Consider the following 17,906-nt stretch of genomic DNA (forward strand, 5'->3'; position numbering starts at 1 on the left):
AGTCACTTTTGCTTCTGGTGTCTCCTGTTTCAGGGTCACCGTCCCACATCTGACTGCAGCCAAGAGCAGAAATAGCCTGATACTAAATAGTGGTCAGAAACCCTTCAGAGAAGACAGATCTTGTCCCTGCCCATGGCAGGGGGGGTTGGAACTCGATGATCTTTAAGGTCCCTTCCAACTCTAACCATTCTACGATTCTATGATTCTATCTCCAAAATCTAAGCCACTTAATATTATGCAAGACCCTGTGGCCCGGAATGGAGGTGTTTCACCTCCTTGTTGAACATCAGCCCATTGCTTTTTTTGACTATCTGAATTCTTCTTCCAGTTTCTACGGGACAGGTGATCTTCCGTTCCTCTCCCAAACAGCATCACTTGCCAAGCAGCTGTGGAGACAGATGTCTCTGTTCTCCAGAATGGCTCTGCTTAGCTCCCCGTTACTGTTGCTACATACGCTCAGGCCAAAAAAAAAAAACCCCAAACAGCAGAACCACTTTCCCACCTCTTACAGTTTTAGTGTGAACCAGAACAAAGGCGATTCAAGTGACTCCCCCATGGGTCAGTGGCAAACCTGGTCAGGCCAGGCTTGGCTTTAGCTGCAGAAGAGGCAGACGCAAGGACACGGGAATCCACCGCGGGATCTCTCCCGTGGCTCGGGTTCCCGGCAGGAGGGGACCCCTCCCGCCCAGCGAGAAATGCCCAAATGTTTCCCAAAGTTTGCCACTGCTGCCCACCAGCCGCCTGAGCCCCCTCTGGCCGTGCCCGGAGGTGGCCGTGCCCCTCGCCCGCCGCCTCATCCATATTCATTAAGCGGGGCGGGGCCCACCGCTGGGTCTATTCATTATTCATAAAGTTTCGCGCGCTTTTGCTGGTCACGTGGGTCCGTTTTCGCGCGGAATCCGGCTGGGCAGGCAGAAGCGGCGGCGATGGCGGTGAGCGGCCGGGCTGGGATCGGGAGCGGTGTGCGGATCCCGGGTCCCCCCCGCCACGGGCGGCTCGGCACCGCAGCCACGGATGGGAATTTCGGGGGAGGGGGGGGAGGAGGAGAGGGAAAGGTAAATGGGGGTGCGCTCGCTGGGGACACCCGAAATGCCGTGGTGGGAAGTTTCCCACGGGCTCTGCACCAGAGAAGAGAACCGGGCGGGGGCTGGGGTCGGGGTGGGGGCGCGGATCGGAACCTTCCCCCCCCCCGCGCTGCGGCTGCGCTGGCCTCGGAGAGCGCGTCCCCCCCCCCCCCCCCCCCCGCTCTCCCATGCGTTTCCGTTGCCGTTTGCGAGGGGGGCTAATTATTTTAATCTTCCGCTTTTTGCTAACCCGTAGCCCCCTTGTGACCCCCGCCACCATTGCGGAGGCCCCTGGAAGCGCTGCCTCCCCTCTCCCCCCGTCGCCTGGTGCCGGTGGGGGGGGGAATGCCCTAGCCCCCCGCCCTCACCCTGTCCCTCCGGTCCTCGCAGGACTCCCCCGAGTCGCAGGCGGCGGCCACCAGCCCCGTGCGCAGCTCCCGCCGGGGCGATGCCTTCACGTCCAGCCCCGGCCGGGACCTACCCCCCTTCGAGGATGAGTCCGAAGGTCTCCTGGGAACCGAGGGGCTCCCCGAAGAAGAGGAAGAAGGAGAAGAGCTCATCGGGGAAGGGATGGAAAGGTAAGGAAATAGGTGGGAGTCAGCTTCTGGGGGGGAATGGTTGTGTCTGGGGATGGGGCTTTGCTAACAGGACCTCAGTGCAACCAGCGGCATGGGGGGGTCGTGGTAGGGATCTCTCTGGTGTGCTGGCAGCTGGGGTGAGGGGGCTGAACAGTGGAGAAGGTCAGGGTATGGTGTCGTTTGAATCCTGAAAGAACTGAGCAAATTGCGAGCTGGGAGCAGAGTGCCACCACGATCCAGTGTGGGTAAACCAGGATCTCCCTGGATGTGTGATGTGCATCCAGCCCAGCTCCTCACTCCTGCAGGTGTAAATTTTAACGTTTATTCAGCCAGGCCTGCCGGGAAGCTAGTGAACTTTACAGTACAAAGGCTTGAGTGCTGACATTCATAACCACGGTGCTGGAGCCCTTTGTACTGCTGGGCATCTTCTGCTGGGAAGTGCCTTCCTGCTCAACACGTTCAGTCTTGCTGCAGAACAACTGTCCCGACACCTACCCAGCAGTAGGCACAGAAGGGCTGGAGAAATGCTTACTGGAGCCTGGCCTGATTCAGCGCTGTGTGTGTGTCCTAGGGACTACCGCCCCATCCCTGAGCTGGACGTCTATGAAGCAGAGGGCCTGGCCTTGGACGATGAAGACGTGGAGGAGCTGACTGCCAGCCAGCGGGAAGCTGCAGAGCGAGTAATGAGGCAGCGAGACCGCGAGCTGGAGCAGGGCATGGGCCGCATGAGGAGGGGGCTGCTTTATGGTAGGTGCAAATGAGCTGTACTAAATGGGCTGTTGCCCCCCATGGGGCTGACTGTAAGCCAGCCCTTGTGGAGAAGCTGGACTCTCACCCTCAGAGTAGCAGGGAGGTTCCCGGAGCTCCAGTGTATTTGGGCCTTTAGTGAAATCTCTGGTTGTGGGTTTAGCTGGACTCCCCAGCGCGTGATCCCTGTGATTTGAGCTTCCTGGGAGCTCATTTGGTGTGTTCTTCTGGTTACTTGTTCGCTGCTGAAACAAAGTCGGGATTCTGGGCCTGTATCAAGGATTTGGGATTCCACCAAGTGTATGCTGTGGAGTTTGTTCATGTTGGTGTTTCTACAGATATTTTTGTGGGTTGGATGGGAGGGCCTTTGATGCACTTGGAAGCCTATTCCTTGGCCTTCCTCCCTCAGTGCGTTAACGGACATGAATTGTGTGCTGTTGCATACAAATCTTATTCATCCCCATAAAGTCTTTGGCTACATTGTGGAACTCGTTTTAGGCTGGGATGGTTCTTGGTTTGTATCCCAGGCTCCAACCTCTTTGCTTCTACAGCCCATGCAATCCAACCATGACTAATCCAAAGAGTGGGAATGGGAATCCCAACTCTTCAACATTTTTTCCTCCCAACTGTTAGATAGTGATGATGAAGAGGAAGATCGTCCTTCACGGAAGAGGCGGCTGGCGGAACGGGCTGCTGATGGCATGGAAGAGGAAGATGAAGACATGATTGAGAGCATTGAGAATCTGGAAGACATGAAAGGGCATTCGGTGAGGGAGTGGGTTTCCATGGCAGCTCCCCGGCTTGAGATCTACCACCGCTTCAAGAACTTCTTGAAGACCCATGTGGATGACCATGGGCACAACGTCTTCAAGGAGAGGATCAGCGACATGTGTAAAGGTAGGGCTGGGTGATTAGAGGCTCTCTCTTTATGTGGGTCACCGTACTTTGCAGTGATCCAGTCCATAGGTGGATTTTTTTCTGCCTGCCCTGTTTGTCTCAGACATTGAATCAGCACTTTAAGAAACTCAGACACTGATGGAGATAAATGAATAACGGAAACATGTCTACTATGTTCTTTGATTCTGGCTGACTAATTAGAAGGCCCCTGGCGTCTGCTACTCATTAATATTCATATCGTAGAAATGCTAGCAAAAGAATATGTGGGGCAGCAGACAGTGGGCTACAAGCTTGCGATCTGAACGAGACAACAATTGCTTGCTGTTTGTGCCCGTTACTTTCTCACACTGGAAACTAGATTATCCAGCAAGGGGACACAAATGGACCTTGTGACTTTGAAAACCATGTCAGTGTTGCAGCCTTGTATTCTGACTAGGTGCTGCCAGAAGAAGGAATCATTAAGGCTGTCATTGATAAATTTTAAAAGCAGAAATTGTCACATCTAGAAACAGCTTATGTAGCTTCTTCTTTATATTGAAGCAGAAGCTCCAGAAGCTTGAGTAGGAGATCAGGGTCAGTGTTATACAGCTAAGAAATAAAAGGCATTTGTCTTGTCCCTTTCCAGGAACATAAGACACAGAAGGGTTTTTTTGCCAGCCATTCAGTATAGTTGTCTCTCCTATTAACTCCTGTTTCCTGGAGATCTGTGAGAGTGTTGTGTGTTGGGCTGAGGCTTTTAGAGTCTCAGGAACACTGAGCCAGGGAAGTATCTGTGTTGAACTGGAAAGGAACAATGACACGTTTGGTACTGATAAAGAATTTGTCAGAGAAACAAATTAAGAAGAGTTTTCCACCCATTTTTAAATTGTTGACCACTAAAAATTTTTCAGGGAAGGTGCAGACATCTGCAAACTGCAGCCGGCAGGATACAGGCTTGGCTGTTCTGGCTGTCTTTTGCAGAGTCCTTGAGGAGTGAGCAGGTTGAAAATATGATTCACCCCATCTTTTTCTTAAGAGAACAGAGAGAGTCTGGTGGTGAACTATGAGGATCTGGCAGCCCAGGAACATGTCCTTGCCTACTTTCTGCCCGAGGCACCAGCAGAAATGCTGAAGATCTTTGATGAAGCGGCCAAGGAGGTGGTGTTGGCCATGTACCCCAAATACGATCGTATTGCTCAGGAGATCCATGTCCGTATCTCCCACCTCCCTCTGGTGGAAGAGTTGCGGTCGCTCAGGTAAGCAGCAGAGTTACCAGCAGTGGCTGTGGGGCCTGCAGCAGGCTTTGGGATGCTCAGCAGAACCAGTCTGCAAGCTAAAGCTCTGGATAAGTCCAGCAGGCTGACTGAGCTTATTACAGAAAAAAAGTCAGATTAAGGGGTGAACTTCCAATGTCCCCAAAGGTGAAACACAAACCCTGCGAGAAAACTCTTACTGATCACTGTTTCTTACTAGGCCTTTGGGAGTTGTGCCTTGTAGCAGGAATATTTCTGTAGCATGTTCTGCCTTCTGTGCCCTGCAGGCATCCAGCATCTCTCTTGTCTTTCCCTAGGCAACTGCACTTGAATCAGTTAATCCGGACCAGTGGAGTGGTGACGAGTTGCACAGGGGTCCTGCCTCAGCTCAGCATGGTCAAATACAACTGCAGCAAGTGCAGCTTCATCCTGGGACCCTTTTTCCAGTCCCAGAACCAGGAGGTGAAACCTGGTTCCTGCCCAGAGTGTCAGTCTCTTGGCCCCTTTGAAATCAACATGGAAGAGGTAAGAGATGTGCCCTGCCTTGGCTCCCACCCTTTGAACAGGCTTGGTGCTGAGGGAAGGGTCTACCGCTATATCCAGTGGTCTGTGAAGATAGATCTTGTCCATTTGAGCTCTTGACCTGAATCTGCCCAGTTTAGCACCCAAAAGTCATTTACTGCCTCATTGTAAGTGCTTGGGCTGAATCTTTTGCCACAATTGTCTCTGTGGTACAGATGCTTATCCATATTGTGGAAATGCAGACAGACTGTCCACCTCTTCTCCTTCTGAAGTTAGGTCAGTATCTCCTGATTTGCCAGCTAAGAAAACTAGAGGACAGTAGCAAAATGATAGATGAGGAGCTTCTGACATTCATTCTTTGCTTTATTGTCTTTAAGCATCACAAGTGGAGCATTTTCCTCCAAGGAACTGGTCTAGTATATGGGTGGACAAACACTGTGGTGGCTGAAACACAGTGGTGAGATGTGCCAAAGTGGTTTCCTGTCCCCGTTGTTGTCTATCACACCCTGGAATTGCTCCTCACAGCCTCCATCCTCCCATGCCAATAGTTTTCTAACCAAAATATACTAAATCTCTGAATGGACCTTCTCTGGTGAGGTGTCTTTGGAAAGCATCGGCTGTGCTGATGCCCGCCAGACTTGTTGGGTAACTTCTATTTTGTTGCTGCAGACAGTCTATCAGAACTACCAGCGCATCAAAATCCAGGAGAGCCCTGGGAAGGTAGCTGCCGGCAGGCTGCCCCGCTCCAAGGATGCCATTCTCCTCGCCGACCTGGTTGACAGCTGCAAGCCAGGGGATGAGATTGTGAGTACATTGTTGAACTCAAGTATGGGCTGAGCACAGAGTGTTTTTAAACTCTGACAATAACATCGTGGGAACACCTGTGGGGAGGGATTATCCTTAGATGCATTTGGGCAGCTAATTTTGAGCCTGGCATCTTAAAATGGAGAGGGGGCTGTTTTGAGCTGTGCGGGCACTGACATACCATCTCCTGGTTCCCAGGAGCTAACAGGGATCTACCACAACAACTATGATGGCTCCTTGAACACTGCCCACGGGTTCCCAGTGTTTGCAACTGTGATCCTGGCCAACCACATCGCCAAGAAGGACAACAAGCTGGCTGTTGGAGAACTGACTGATGAAGACGTGAAAGTGATTGTGGGTCTATCCAAGGATGAGCAAATTGGGGAGAAAGTGAGTCAGCCTCAGACATCCATTCTTTTCCTGTTGATAGCTTGCTGTCACCTGGCAGCTGGATCAGAAAGTGATGAAAAGTATCGTCTGGCTAAACAGTGTAGAAATCCCAGTTCCTTCTGAATGGTCTTCTGTAGCTCTCGGGCAGCTGTTGATGACTGAGTTACAGGAGAAAAGAAAGAAACTTCCCTTGTACTTTCGGGGGTCAGATTTCCTGTTTCTCCCCTTCCTTCTCTGAGCCTTCTACATCAGAACAGGGCTGGAAGAGAGACACTGAGAGATGCTCAGACACTGCTTGTATCTGATGTTTTCTCTCCCCATATCTTGAAAGCAAAGTGAGGAAAGTGTTCTGAGGGGTCAATGCTTTCATCTCCAATCCCCATAAAGGGATGTTATTACTTAGCTTAAGCTGTGGTAGAGATCTTAGCTTTGCTTCTCTCTGTGTGCTAAGACCTGAATCCAATACTTGAAAGAAAAAAACTCCTGGATTGGTGCATGTTCAACCCCGCTTGGATCAAGTTTAAACTCTGTAATAGGGGGACTTTGTTGCCTTGGTCATGCTGTTTTTATATTGATTGCTGTTCCCAGTGCGTGGAGCAGCTTCAAGTGAGCCAGGACTGTTTTAGCATCAGTAGTTCTACAGTACCCGGCTATTATCAGAATGCCCTTGAGAAAATAAGCCGGTTGTTCATAATATTTGACTATGATGACAATTCATGTGTGGCGTAGCCCGTCCAGCTACTATCATGTGCAGTGAGTTAAGTCTCAAATCAAGGTCTCCAGCTTTGCAACAGTGGATAACGGCCGCTGCAGTGTGCTTTCTGTACAACAGGAGTGTGGAGGCAGTGACAGCAGCTTCCAGTGCCAGACTACACAATCTGCCATGCCCCAACAGCACCGTTTTTGTGAAGTCCCTTTAGGGGACTCTGGGTGGGTAGTTACCTTTGGTAAAAGCCCCTTCACTGTGGATAATAAAAGACTCTTCAATGACAGCAGTATTGTAAGGTTAACCATAGATACAGCCCCTTGGTGATTTTCATGCCAAATTCTGCCCAGACTGGGAAATGTTATTCCCTGGACAACTCGTCTGGTTTTCCTTTCAGATTTTCGCCAGCATTGCCCCATCTATTTACGGGCATGAAGATATCAAGAGGGGCTTGGCTTTAGCTCTCTTCGGTGGAGAGCCCAAAAACCCAGGTAGGTGTCACTTGGTTCTTCACTCAGCTGAAAGCAAATGGATCTGGGTTTGTCTGCGCTGTTGCAGTGAGAGTGGTTAGAGTTGTCTCTGTGGCTTGGTGACAGACGAGGTAACAGACTGAGGGATATCTGTGATGGAAGTGGCTGCCTTTATCATGCTGAAAACTCTGGTGTGACAGTAGAAATGCTAAGACTGAAAACAGCTCCTGCTGCAAACTTGGGCAAGTTTTTATCCCTCCTCCTCTAGGAGGTCATGTTTGATGCCCCTTCAGAGATTTGACCTTTTGGTGTCCTGATTTGTTACCTCCTTTTTAGAAGGATGTGTTCTGCAAGGTTAGAAATGCTGTTTTACACATGTGAATGCCTCCAAAGCTGACTCTCTTTTTCCCTCGACTTCCCTGTAAAGTGTTTCCCTGCCTACTCTCTGCCTTCCCTTCAGCTTTGTGGTGTCCAGGGCAGGGTTGCTGTCAAGCCATGCACTCAGCTGCCAACATGTTTCTCCTATTACTATTGTAGGTGGCAAACACAAAGTCCGTGGTGACATCAACGTGCTTCTGTGTGGAGACCCTGGTACTGCGAAATCACAGTTTCTTAAATACATAGAGAAGACATCTAGCAGAGCAATATTCACCACAGGCCAGGGTGCTTCTGCTGTGGGCCTCACAGCCTATGTCCAGAGGCACCCGGTCAGCAAGGAGTGGACTTTGGAGGCAGGAGCCCTGGTGCTGGCTGACAGAGGTGTCTGCCTGATCGATGAATTTGACAAGGTGAGGCCTAGCTTCATCTCTGTGGGAGGATTAGCTCTGGAGGGACCAGCTGTAACCTCTCTGGTGAGGAGATGCTATAACTCATGGTGCCATCTCCCAGCTGAGACTCCTGCAATTCGCTTAGGCCCGTACTGGTCCATAGTGCAGTTTGCTGCTCTTTGAGACCATCAGGAGCCGATTCCTCTTGGTGTGTTGGACAATGGGTATAGACATAAATTCAGTTTAAGTTGTTCTTGCTTTCTCGTAGATGAATGATCAAGATAGGACCAGCATCCACGAAGCCATGGAGCAGCAAAGCATTTCCATCTCCAAAGCGGGCATTGTCACATCCTTGCAAGCCCGCTGCACCGTTATTGCTGCTGCTAATCCCATAGGTAAGTGCTAAGAGACCACAGGACTATCTCAGGTCTCCAGCATGAGTCCTGCTGTCATATGAACTGTGGCAGAGCTTCCCATCCCGCTGCCTGGTTTCTCCACATCAAGCAAGCAGTAAAGTCTCTCTGTGCAGGAGGTATATGCTTGTTTCAAAGCTTCAGCCCCGGAGCCTGTGTTTGACTTTGAGGTTTGTCTCCATGATATAGGTGGGCGATATGACCCATCGTTGACATTCTCGGAGAACGTAGACCTGACAGAGCCTATCATCTCTCGATTCGATATCCTGTGCGTGGTGAGAGACACTGTGGACCCTGTGCAGGTACAAGCAATGATAGGAATCTGAGGTTGTGCTGGGCTTACGATGCTGCTGTTGGGATGCTCAGCTGCAGTTGCCCACTGAGTTTTGCTATCCAGTGAGTGTCTTCAGTGTCTGTTCCACTGCTCTCTTGTAGGATGAAATGCTTGCCCGGTTTGTTGTTGGCAGCCATGTCAAGCACCACCCAGGTAGCAAGGAGGCAGTGAATGGGGACGCCAATGAGATCATTCTTCCCAACACATATGGGGTTGAACCCATTCCCCAGGAGATCCTGAGGAAGTACATCATCTATGCCAAAGACAAAGTCCACCCCAAACTCAACCAGATGGACCAGGACAAGGTGGCCCGGATGTACAGTGACCTCAGGAAAGAGTCTATGGTGAGAATACTGAGGAAAGAGGGGAAGAATTCTGTTATCTAGACTGCAAATCAGCCTGAGACTGCTCCAGCATATGTTGACACGTTCTTGCCATTCCCGTCACAAAAGTCTGTGCCACTATTTGGTGAGAGACAGGCGGATCCTGCGGTGTCTGCTGAACAGATGATTCTTCATCTAAATGCTAAGTTTTGCCTGTTTGTGATCTGTGGACTGATGGGCTGGACACATGTACCTGTCATGGCAAAGTCCTCTTATTGTCACCCAGTCTGGCAGGCCCACAGGAGATGTTTGCATTCACTCGGACCCATATGCTCCTTGTACATTACAGGGAGCTGTTCTGTGTAGAAATGCTTTTCTGTTTTGCCCGTGGGATCTCTTGGGCTCGTTTCATGCTCCCCAAGGGGAAGAGGAATTTGTTGGGGTCAGAGGGAGATTTTTTGGAGCTTGGGAAAACTATATCTTTTCTTTTTTTATTTAGCTTTTTGTTTCTTTAATTCCTTCTAAAAGTGGGGGGAAATAGGATGGCAGTTCATGGAAGAGCAGTAAACAATGGCAAAGAGGGACCCTACATACCATCCCCTTGCACCCTGCTGAATTAAAATGTTGAACAGGAGAGCTTATGCCATCTGCAGAACATGCCAGCAGGTGGCAGAGCCTCCTTAGCCTGAGATAGTCCTCACAGGTCCAGAAGCAGCTCCCTACAGAGTGAAGTAGGTCCTGGGACAGAAGCTACCTGTCCTGCCCCATGTCTTTTATCCTTCAGTAACGAGTTACCTCCTCCTCTCCCCCCTTAGGCAACCGGCAGCATCCCCATCACGGTGCGTCACATTGAGTCCATGATCCGGATGGCCGAGGCTCATGCCCGCATGCACCTGCGGGACTACGTGGTAGAAGATGACGTCAACATGGCCATCCGGGTGATGCTAGAGAGCTTCATTGACACGCAGAAGTTCAGCGTCATGCGGAGCATGCGCAAGGTGGGCATCAGCTGAGCCGAGGGCTGTGACTGCACCCCAGACCTGTGGGTTCAGCTGCAGCCTCCTTACGCTGCCCTGGCCTCGGGCAGGAGCTCTGTGAGTCTGAGGGCACCGCTACGGGACTGCCCTTTGCTAGTCTGTGGTGGGGCAATGTTTTTGGTGGGGCTGAGAAGGGAGTGTGCCCTGAGCCTCTCTATGTAAAGCACTGCCGCATCTCTCTTCTTTTCTGATCCCTTCCCTGCTGTTTTGGCATGGGACTCGCTCTGCTGATGCTGCCGGGTGATCAGACCCAAGCAGGCAGTTTAGTTTCTTCACGTTTTTTTCTAGGGCTGCTCAGGGGACAGTTAACCACAGGGCAGCACTCACTGGGGTTAAGTGCACAGTCTGCCCTTTTCTCTGAGTAGCAGGGGCTGGCTCCCAACGGCTCTTGGCTGGCCACAGCCTGGCATTTATCCACTCCGAGTGTCTGCCCTCAGTCTGGACAACTCGTGGCCTCTCTCTTTGGCTGCAAACAGCCTCCCAAGTCTGCTGAGGTGGCACAGGACACGCTGGGTTAAGGGAAGCTGCTCTACGCCTTCCCCAGGGCCTGCTCTCCCATGGCTGCTTCCCCCACGGGCAGCACCTCTCCACAGCAGCGCACTGCCAGCCCCCGAGAGGTCCAGGGCCTCTCCAGAGACTTTTGATGGGTGTAAGAGCAGCTGGCAGAGGAGTGTCATTGCTGTCACAGGGCTGTGTTTTAACTGCATGTGCAGGTGGCAGCTTGGCAAGGCTGAAGTCCCTTAAGAGACACTAAGGGTGCAGGTGACAGTGGTGTCATTTGGTTCTCCTTGTGCTCCAAGGGAGGACGGGGTTGGTTGGTGTTGGGCACGAGAGACCTGCAGTGCGTCACTCTGTTCCTGACCTTCTTGGCTCTTCTCATCCTTCATCCCAGACGTTCTCCCGCTACCTTTCATTCAAGCGAGACAACAACGAGCTGCTGCTGTTCATCCTGAAGCAGCTGGTTGCAGAGCAGGTGATGTACCAGAGAAACCGCTATGGTGCCCAGCAAGACACCATAGAAGTCCCAGAGAAGGACCTGGTGGATAAGGTATGGGCTTATCATAACAAGCCTTCTCTCGGTTGGTTCTGGCTTTCTCTCTGTAGCTTCAGAACCAGAGGTACTCTCATACTTGTAACTTCCCTTCCTGAGTTATGGTAACAGAAAAAGTGGTGTTAATTTAACCCAGAATCAGGGCTGTCTCATCTGTACTTGCTCCTCACTTCTCTGGGGGTGCCAAATTCTTCCCCCTCAGCTCTTAAGCACCCCCATAAAGCTTAGAGGTTGGAGTGGTAAATCCTGCAGCATGGCTGGTGCTTTGCAGGTGAATGAGGACACAAGTTCCGTGGCACCTGCGTTTGAAGGAGTGAGCAGAAAAATCTCTGTTTGTATGAACTTTTCCAATCCCTCCCGAGGCTCACCCTCCTCCTTAATGCATCCTCATCCTGGTCCAGGGGCTGTGCTCCTGGCTCTGCCTGTGCAAAGTATTGACCTTGCTTGGCACTAAAGCAGTATTTGATTCCTGTGTTGCTGCTTTTCTGCTCCTTGCATCAGACGTGCAGAGTAACTACTTCCAGAGCCACCAGTTTGGTGCTGCCAGCATGACTGCCCCCAGTCAGGGGTCTCCTGCAAAACTGTCTCCCGCTGGGTAAGGTCTTAGGGGATGTTGGATAGTAGTTGCATTCTAGCTCTAGTGGAAGTAAAGGACGTGCTGAGAGCAGGCAGATGCTGAGCCAGCATCCTCTCTTTGCTCAGCTCAGCTCTGCCGATGCTCCTTTCTTCCTGACCTGCAGTCTCCCCTGCTACTGCAGTTCTGGTTCCTGCTGAGCCGAGCAGAGATTGCTGACTGTCAAATTTTATGCAGCCTCTGCTATGGAAAACCTCATGGTTATTATTATTATTTTAAATCAACATTTATCTCTCTTCTTCCTCCTCCCAGGCTCGGCAGATCAACATCCACAACCTCTCTGCCTTCTACGACAGCGAAGTGTTCAAGATGAACAGGTTCAGCCGGGATGTGAAGCGGAAGCTGATTGTCCAGCAGTTCTGAGGCTGGAAGCAGAGTTCGCCACGTGCTCCTGTGAGATGAAACCTCCATCTTGCAGCCCTCCCAGGAACGATCCAGAGATCACGATCCAGCAGGACTAAGCTGCACATTCCCTTGCTTACTTTGTGCCTTATGGATTAAGAGAGTACTGAGCTGCTGAAGATCTTGTAAATAGAACAGAGTTAAGTAGTTAAATGCCCAGCCGTGTCTGTTTAGCAACTTCGTTCAGTGTTTTGCCTTGTAGCTAAGCACAACAGGGAGAGAATTGCTGGCCACAGAGATGGCATGTTTGCTGTTTGTTTGTCACTAGTTGTTATGGTCTCATCTGCAGGAGAGACTGAGTGGGAGCATTCTAAAAGCATTTTTCTGCCTTATCCACGCCCCTTGGATTGCAAGCACCCTCAGGGATTCTCTTTTCCCATCTCTGGCGACTGTGCAGCCTGCTGGGTGATAATTGAGACTGCTTTCAACTCTCCACGAACCAGCCAGCCTCTCAGCCCCAGGCCTTTGTGCCTGACACTTGACATTTCCCCAGGTGCCCACATGGGTTGACCTTGTGCTTGGTTTCTGCAAGGGAAGGAGGGGAGCAGAGGAAGATGAGAACTGAAATAAAACATAACTATTTCTAATATTAGTGGTGATGTGTGTGAGCAGTGAAAGCTCCTTCAGTACCTGCTGGGGCAGTGTCCAGAAGCCTTAAGGAAGGGGCTTCCCCTGCCTTACTGGGTATTATCTCTGTGCGGCTGAATTTATGGCTGGATCAAAGTGCTGGCATCTAAACTGAATGCCATCTCACACCCATTTGTTGAGGGTGAAATACCCATGGTGCTGGTTTTGGGAGTAGCAAACAGGGGAGCCCGGAGCTGGAGATGTTCAGGAAGGACAGGATGGGCTCGGTGTTCACATGCAATTTTCTTAACTGTGTGCATTTTAAATACATTTGTTTTTCAATACTTTTGTGTTTTCTTCTCTTTTGAGAACTCCTGCAGCCATAAGTCAGCAACCTGGATGCTGGACCAGCTGCTCAGCAGTTTGCGGGATTGGGTTTGGGTACAAACACATCCTGTGCTTGCTTTTCAAGTTAGTAGGAACTGCCAGTGCTGGTCTCTCAGCTATTGCACATCTTCACTGTAGATAGATACCAGGACATGGTTGTCTACAGGACAGTGTCATGAACGCTGCCTTTCCTGCTAAGGCCCTGCCTGTAGTGGCTCTTTCCTTGTTTTGCCAGCTTATTGGAGCACTGAATCCCTTTGTGGGACTTTCTCCTGTAAATGTTTGTATCGCCTTGAGACTGTCTGATCCTAGTACTTATCTCCCACCTCCTTTCCTTTCCCGCTCTTGGGTTAGACAGCCTTGATCTCATGTCTTGGCTGCCGCTTTGATTCCAGTCTGGGAGAAGTCGTAAACCCTGTCCAAGGCACTGCTGGGGTCTGTAGTGAATGTACTTTGCCTGGCTCGACTTCTGCGGTCGTAAAGCATCTCCAGAATTTGTAAGCTGGCTGCTGCAGTTCTGTGCTGGCCAAGTAGACAAGTCCCTGGCTGTGGAGATGGTGGGGTTTGTCATGGTGACGCGCCTGCGTGTGTCCCCTCTCGGCCTGGTTGTTACTCAGGGGCTGGCAGCGCTTGAGCCCTGCTGGGGGCTTAGCGCATGACTCTCAGCCTGAAACTGGCTCCGCGTGTTGCCTTTTCTATCTGCCAGCTCCCTCCTGTGTATTTGTTTAACTGTTTTGGCTGTTTTTTTTCTCTTCCCAGTGGGTCTCTGTCTACCAGGGTTTTCTGCAGGCAGCCCATAGAGACACTTCTCTGGCACGGCTTCCCAGCCAGAGCTAGCCCTTTGCCCCCTGAGTGTGTGCCCGGGTCGGCTGTGCACTGGGGATGGCAGAGCTGCTGTGTGCCTGGAACTGCGTGGTGAGGCCCAGCGTGGTTCTTCACGGCTGGGCACAGAGCTGTTGGCACCTCACCTCCTCATGCCAGAGTCCACAGGCAGAAGCCATCCCTGGGGAGAGCAAGCTGTGCACAGCTCTGTGGGAACTCGCATACCCTGCTGGGGAAAGTGCTGGCCCTGAGGCAGCAAAACCAGCAGTAACAAGGGATGCAGCAAGCTTTGCAAGCAAACAATTTGCGTGTCATGGGGTGAACGTTGGGTGTGGGAGGAGAAAAAGGCATTGTGTTGTGTTGGAGAAATACAAAATGCAAACACTTGCACCCTTGTGAAGCCTCTGCTATGCCTGTAGTGACCTACACCGAGTTAAATACCTGGCCAAGCTTGTCACTGCAAACCATGAGAGAGTACACAGGAATAGAGCAGGGGTCCTGATGTTCCAGCTCTTTGCCCTGCTGTTGGGCAGGGCTGTTGACAGTCACCCTTGAGTTTTGTCCTACAACTTGCTCCTGCCTCCCATGCTCTGGTCCCACCTCACTTGGCACGTGGTGTGAGCAGTGGCAACAGAGAGGTGCTGCTGTTGGAGTCACTTCTTTGTCGCCTTGCTCACTCCGCCTCCTCCCAAATCCTCTCTACAAAGGCAGTTGTGCCCTCCCACCCTGCGTTGCCAGCATCCAGCAGAGCAATGAATTCTTGCAGCTGCGCCCTTGCTAATGCTGGCATCCGCCGCTCAGTGGAGTGTTAATGCCAGTCTGAAGGCATGTTCCTCCTCTCACGGCCACTGAGCTTTACAGGTTCCCTGGAGCAAGCCTTGGCTGTTGACAGCATCAGGTGTCTGGTCTGGACAGGGGTGCAGGCAGGGGTGAAAATAGATGCTGCTTTGAACAGGGGCTGCTTTGCCAGGGGGCATGTTCCAGCAGAACGTCGCGGGGATTTTACTGCAGGGCTCTAGAGATGGGCAAGCCAAGCCACGCTCTCATGAAACGAGGAGTTGCTCCCCTGACAACCCTAAGTTTAGCCAAGCTTGAGCACTTGGCTTCTCGCTGCTGCGATTCAAACCTTGCACAGTGCCTCTCACAACCTGGGGAAAAAGCAAAGAGGCTTGGGGAGGTGAGGTTTGTCCACAACAGGCTGTGCCTGGGCTCAGATGGAAGATTATGAGTGTGCTCCTCGCAAAGCAGACAGGGCTTTGTGAAGCCAGGCCGTGTCCCTTCTAGTGGTCATTCCCCCCTTGTGATTGTGGTTGTTGGCAAATGCTGGGTGACACTGGCTTGAAAGAGCATCTTGATTTGAAAAGGGCGTGATGGGCCAGACCCAGTTTAATTGGAACACGCTGTGTGCACACTCCTGAGAGAACAGCACGGCTCCCTGCATCTCATAAAAAGCTGTTTAACCTTAGCCCAGCATGGAGCACGTACACACACACACACACAAACCGTGCATATGTGCCTGCTTGGGGTACGTGAACGGGTGCCCACAGATAACCAGCTAACACGTGAGGGTATGTGATCTGGGAAAAAGGGGGAGACAAGCCCCCTCCCCTTCCTGCAAGCTCTTTCCTACCAATTGACAGGATTTAGAGTCCTGATAGCTTCTGCTTTTATTGTGATCATAAACCAACACACTACATCTGCAAGTCCTGGGTTGTATCCAGTGTGCTAACGGCTGTTTCCGAGGCTGCTGGTCAAATGGCAGATGCCCCTTGAGTAGGGGATGTTCTACCTCCACTAATACATTTTTTTTTCCCTCTCAAATTAATGCTGATACCACTTGGAAAAATTAGCATATGCAGCATTTCAGGACCAGCAGCGTTTCACTTTCTCTCATGCCAGACCTTGGCTGGAACCCGCACTGTCCGCCTCTGTGCTTACTAAAGAGCTGTCTGGAAACAGGTTGACAAGAACTTTGCCAGTGTAACTGTGCTCGAGATGTAGCAGTTGTGTTGGATAGCATCATCTTGCCATCCTAGAGGAGGCCAACCAGCTGCAGTTCAACCAGGAGGGCTGTTTCAGGTGCATATGGCTCTGTCCTTGTTGACCTCGACTGAGCTGAATACCTGAATTCCAGCATGTGATGGCTGACCTGTGAAGACAGTATGGGAATATATTTACAGATGTGGATCTAGAGATACAGGTGAGTCACTGGAGGCAGCTGCCCCTCATGCCACGCTGCAGGGAGGATGCACTCTGAACTTCCTAGTATTTTTCCATCTCCTAGAATACTTTTCCACTTAAGGCAGAGCCAAAATTGGATCAGGCTTCTGCTGTATTTTGCATCTATTATGCAGTTCTTGCTGCCATGACTGATTTAATGTCTCCATTATCACAAAGCACTGGCCTGCCAGCAACTCCAGCCATCCAGCATGCTCCTCAGCCACAACTAAAGGTCTGTGAGGAGCCTCGAGGGGCTGCAGAGCGCTGCATCTTCAGAGCAAAAGCTCTTTGGAAGTGGTCATGCCCTTCTCTGCTCATCTTGCAAGTCACTTCACACTAGAGGTGAGGTGGGGAGTGCCCAGGGGAGGTACCAAGTTTCTTCTCTGGGTTATCTAGTGCTCAGGGAGATCTGAAAGTAACTGTCCTGTGTAAAAGATGCCAAGGAGCTTCAGTCCCATCAAACCACATGGAAACACATATGTAGGAATGCCAGTAGTCCCCGTAAGCCAGTGCATGGCTCTCCTTAGAGCAAACAGACACTAGCCCTCTTCAGATACAGGCTACTCCCTCTGCTCTAGAAGATATCCACATCCCAGTTTAGGCAGCTGTTAAAGAACGAGGAGTTTCTCAGAAGATAACATTAGGCTTTTCAGTTTAGCAAAGAAAGGTATAAACTGCCTCTGGGTTCTTCCCAGTAAAGATACTTTGTTCATTGAGAGGTAGAAACTCCCCTTCCATTCCTCAAGTCATTGTGCAAGGAGAGAAACTTATGTTGTAAGGGCCCTGTAAGGTACTAATAGGCCTTAATTGCCCTAAGCAGGCTCACCTGGGGTCTCCACCCACTCCCTGGCCAGACCATCTATTTAAGCTCAGCCTGGGGCCCTCAGTGCTTGCTTGGGCTATAAGGTGGGAGTACTGGTTTTTGGTTCACTGAGGATGGTCATAGTCCCTATTGTTTTGGCCTGTGACCTCTGGGCTCCCTTCCTGACCTTGGTTCTCTTCTATTGCTATGGAGCTGCTAAGTGATCACTGGATGGTGTCTGACTATGGTTGCCATCAGCAGGCCTTGATTCTGGCCTATGGACTGGCTTCATCACCATGAGCTTCTCTGAGGATCTGGATTTCTAGTGGAATTTGGCTGCTATCCCTGAGCTGCTCTGCTCATCCCCCTTGGGTACCGGGGGGCCCTGTCCTGCTGGTTGTGCTCTTCAAATCCTGCATTGCAAGGGCTTGGCAGGCACTTATTTGGGCTCAGGTCATGACTGAAACAGGTGGAGCTAAGGCTAAACCTCCTGGCTCTGCTGAGCTTTAGCCTGCTTATTCTTCTGCCTCAGGAAAATGCTTCAGGAGGTCTGAGTTTGCTTGCCCTCATGGCATCTACTTTTCTACAGTTCTGCAGAGTTTCCATCCCTTCCAGAAGGGTGTTTGGTCTCTGATTAGGATCTGAGTTGATGAGCTCAATGCAGAGATAAGGAGGTTCTCCAAGCTGTGCTGTACATAAGCCCAGCTTAAATGATAAGAACAATCCAGGAAAGATGT

At 51.1% G+C, this 17,906-nt stretch overlaps 1 protein-coding gene across 1 annotated transcript; it reads left to right on the plus strand.

Moving 5' to 3' along the window:
• Positions 1 to 926: 926 nt before the first annotated feature.
• On the plus strand, positions 927 to 13,278 carry MCM2 (minichromosome maintenance complex component 2). Its single transcript, XM_074151681.1, has 16 exons — positions 927 to 932; positions 1,455 to 1,642; positions 2,214 to 2,389; positions 3,023 to 3,286; positions 4,302 to 4,521; positions 4,836 to 5,043; positions 5,710 to 5,844; positions 6,043 to 6,234; positions 7,338 to 7,431; positions 7,948 to 8,198; positions 8,446 to 8,572; positions 8,780 to 8,892; positions 9,026 to 9,268; positions 10,063 to 10,245; positions 11,177 to 11,332; positions 12,222 to 13,278. The coding sequence occupies exons 1-16, from the start codon at positions 927 to 929 to the stop codon at positions 12,330 to 12,332; spliced, it is 2,667 nt and encodes an 888-aa protein (XP_074007782.1). The 3' UTR covers positions 12,333 to 13,278.
• Positions 13,279 to 17,906: the final 4,628 nt, after the last annotated feature.

The sequence above is a fragment of the Numenius arquata genome, chromosome 8 (assembly GCF_964106895.1).
Source record: "Numenius arquata chromosome 8, bNumArq3.hap1.1, whole genome shotgun sequence".
Taxonomy (NCBI): Eukaryota; Metazoa; Chordata; class Aves; order Charadriiformes; family Scolopacidae; genus Numenius; species Numenius arquata.

Bases quoted from the DNA above. Each gene is read 5' to 3' on its own strand.
- MCM2 (XM_074151681.1), top strand. The intron at 5,845-6,042 runs GTGAGTACATTG...CCTGGTTCCCAG, and splicing joins GCAAGCCAGGGGATGAGATT to GAGCTAACAGGGATCTACCA. The intron at 11,333-12,221 runs GTATGGGCTTAT...TCCTCCTCCCAG, and splicing joins AGAAGGACCTGGTGGATAAG to GCTCGGCAGATCAACATCCA.